This window comes from Fukomys damarensis, unplaced genomic scaffold (genome assembly GCF_012274545.1).
Source record: "Fukomys damarensis isolate Sample0158 unplaced genomic scaffold, DMR_v1.0_HiC HiC_scaffold_23, whole genome shotgun sequence".
NCBI classification, from domain to species: domain Eukaryota; kingdom Metazoa; phylum Chordata; class Mammalia; order Rodentia; family Bathyergidae; genus Fukomys; species Fukomys damarensis.
The window spans coordinates 11,767,782-11,770,976 of NW_022900935.1; the positions used below are offsets into that span (position 1 = coordinate 11,767,782).

The 3,195-nt window shown below is 35.1% G+C and overlaps 1 protein-coding gene across 18 annotated transcripts in view; it reads left to right on the forward strand.

The window, feature by feature from the left end:
• Positions 1–3,195, forward strand: part of Eif4g3 (eukaryotic translation initiation factor 4 gamma 3) — a 304,279-nt gene that overhangs the window by 165,005 nt on the left and 136,079 nt on the right. For all 18 annotated transcript variants that reach the window (XM_033767671.1, XM_010626033.2, XM_010626034.2 and 15 more), the window contains one exon: positions 1,772–1,894. In XM_033767671.1, coding sequence (XP_033623562.1) covers positions 1,772–1,894 — 123 coding nt within the window. The remainder of the gene's footprint in view (positions 1–1,771; positions 1,895–3,195) is intronic.

Here is a 3,195-nt window from a genome sequence, read left to right on the forward strand (position 1 = left end):
TGTAGGGAAGGTGTGATACGTAGGGGAAGAACAAAAAGGGAAAAGAAAAAAATGTGAGAGAATGAAAAGATGAAAATAAAGTGTTTGTAGATGGGGAGGGGAGGAGGGGGTGAAGGGAGGGCAGAGGTAAGGGGAAAAAAATGAGAATCAAGACTTGCCATGTAAAGGTACATGATCCCAACAATGAATGTAACTGTACTGTATCCCTAAATATACCAATAAACTCAATAAAAAAAAAAAAATTAATGATGTTTGAGCCAGGGATGTGGATCAGAGGCACAGCACTTGCCTAGCAAACACAAAGTCCTGGGTTCAATCCCCAATACCAGGAAAAAAAAAATTGATTGCCAGGCCGGGAAAATAGGTCAGTGATGCTACACCTGCCTTGCAAGGTCCTGAGTTCAATCCCTGCTACCCCCCCCAAATCAATGATGCTCAAAACCTGGTACTTTATTATTAGAAAATTCTTTGTGCACATGTCATAAGAAATAGGATATTCTAGCAGGGGATTTAGCTCAGTGGTTCTGCCACCTGCCTCACAAGCGCAAGGTCCTGAGTTTGATCCCTGGTACCAAAAAAAAAAAAGAAAAAAAAAAGAAAAGAAAGAAAATGATATACTAGAGTATCATCACCCTACAGTCAACAAACTGCTTTACAAATGTTGAATTGCATGGTAGACTTTGAACTTGAACAATATTTTTCATGATGCAGAACAGTGAATAAAGGTAACAATGAAAATGGAAGACAAATGATAGATACTACTGAAGGAGAAATTAGAATAAATTAATCAAAATAGTACTAAAACTGTAGTAGAAACAAATTTCTACCTGAGAAAGTAGCTGATACAGAAATTCTCATTGAAGAACTTGTTCCCTGGAAAGCTTCTCGATCCATATGGCATTATTAATAAATTCTCTGAAATTCACAAGAAGCCCAAAGTCCCTTAATTAAGCTATGTAGATAATGAACAACAGAAACACCCTTCATGCCTCAACCCTGTCCCGGCATGGGATACCTGGATCCAGATATTCCCATCTTCAGTCTAGCACACCATCCCCACTGATATCTGTAAGCACAAATAGCCTTAAAAAGAACATTACAGACACTGTTCTGTATCTTTCATTTTTTCAATTAGCAATTCATTGATTATCATTCCATATCAGGACATGTACATCTGCCTGATTCTTTTTCCTGGCTGTTTGAGATCTGCTTGTAAAGAAATAGGATTATTTCTTAACTACTCTGTTCTTAACTGGCCTTTATGATGTTTCTGTGTCTCTGGTGGAAGAAAACAATATTACAGTGAGCGTCCTTACATGAGTACTTGTATATAAATTTATTTGCAGGGTAAATTTCTATTCCTAAATCATTATATATGTATAATATTCATTGTTAGAAAAAATCTGAAGAATTATGTAGAGCATTTAAAACTGCATTCTGTAGAGTAACTTCTATTTGTTAAAACTGTTTTATGAACCTTGTTTAAATGTACATAAAATCAATTTGTTAATCTTAATAAGTACAAATTTTTGCCTTTTTGACGTAGAATTTCAGCCTATTATGTCCCTGTTTTACTTATTCTAATTAGCTCATGTCAGTGCTAATAGCCTATAGTGTTTTGAGTGACTCCACATGGATCTGTGATTTTAAGGATATCTAATGTGATTATCAACTTTATGTTTCTTAGTTTGCACATTTAGCTCATCATATACCTATAAATCTTGTACCTAACTGCCTGCCTGTACATTTGACATTCTACTTAACCTTGTAGATAAGAATTCGAGATCCAAACCAGGGAGGTAAAGACATAACTGAGGAGATTATGTCTGGAGGTGGCAGCCGAAACCCCACTCCACCCATAGGAAGGCCCACATCCACACCTACTCCTCCTCAGGTAAGACAGAGTGAGCCCTGATGGATGATGGTGTGTATTTGTTCACTAACCTCTACTCAGCTCTCCTTTTTTCTATAGCTACTTTCTGTACTTCCCATTTCCATCACTTGTCTCATAGTTTTGAGTATCTAAATGGTATATCAACAGATGTAAATTATTTTGCAAATTATTTTAACTCCAATTTTTGTTGGTAATATTCTATGTATCATCTTTCCATTTGGAGCTCGGCTGCTGCCTCTCTTCTTAATGAACTATCAAATGATACCAAAGGGAGCTACATTCCTATGGAAACCTCATTAAATGAGTATTTTATGTCTTTAGTATGCAACCCTAGGAATTACATACTTCACACTGTATTAGTGTAAACATTAAGGTTTAGAATTTAAACAGTGTTTCTGGAGATTATTGCCTGTGTTATTCAGGGAATATCTTGATGTATAACAGGTGTACTTTTTTCATTTTAAGACTACCTAACTGAGCTTCTTGATTTGAAAGTGTTCTCTATTACTTACTAGGGTTATTGGTAAATTCAGGTAGGCACCTTTTATTTTTAGTTAAGAATGTGGTTATTATGGTCTCCTAGGGAGTTCACTTTCTTGTTTTTAGAAGTCAAGACATTTTAGGAGGCACTGAAGTTTAGTAAACTATAATAGAAAATGGGATCCCCCAGATTTGACAAGGTTTTTATTACATTCTGGGTCACTTTAAATTTATCAAAATTTAAAGCTGAATGATTTTCGTATCTTAAAAATTATCCAAACTGAGAGCCTAGCATATAAAAATATGTAAAAGCAAAGTAATTAAAGAGAGGGTGGTGCTTGCTTTTCCAAAAAAGCTGGATTACAAGGTTCCTTAGAGCCTAGTTTAAAAACAAGTGATATCGATGATTATATGTAAGACCTACCAGAATAATAAGCTGTTGACTGATTTTTATACCATAGTTTTAAAAATGTTTTTAAATATTAAGGTCAAATAGCTGGCTGAGTTTCTTAGCACCCCTTGAAAATTCAGTCATTCAGATTTTATCTTAAGACTTGGTCCTTTTTATAATGATGTATTTTTTCATTTGGAAAGATGATAGTCTCGTGCTGATGTGATGTGTATTTCAATATGTCTTTATCCAGAGAGTGTAACATGGAGTTTTGTAGATACATGAATTGTTAAGGTTGTAGTAATGATTGTTAAAGAACTCTTCACCTGGCCAAGGATTTAGCTCAGTGGTTCCGCTGCCTCTCTTGCAAGTACAAGGTCCAGAGTTCGATCCCTGGTACCAAAAAAAAAGAAAAAAAAAAAAAAAAAAC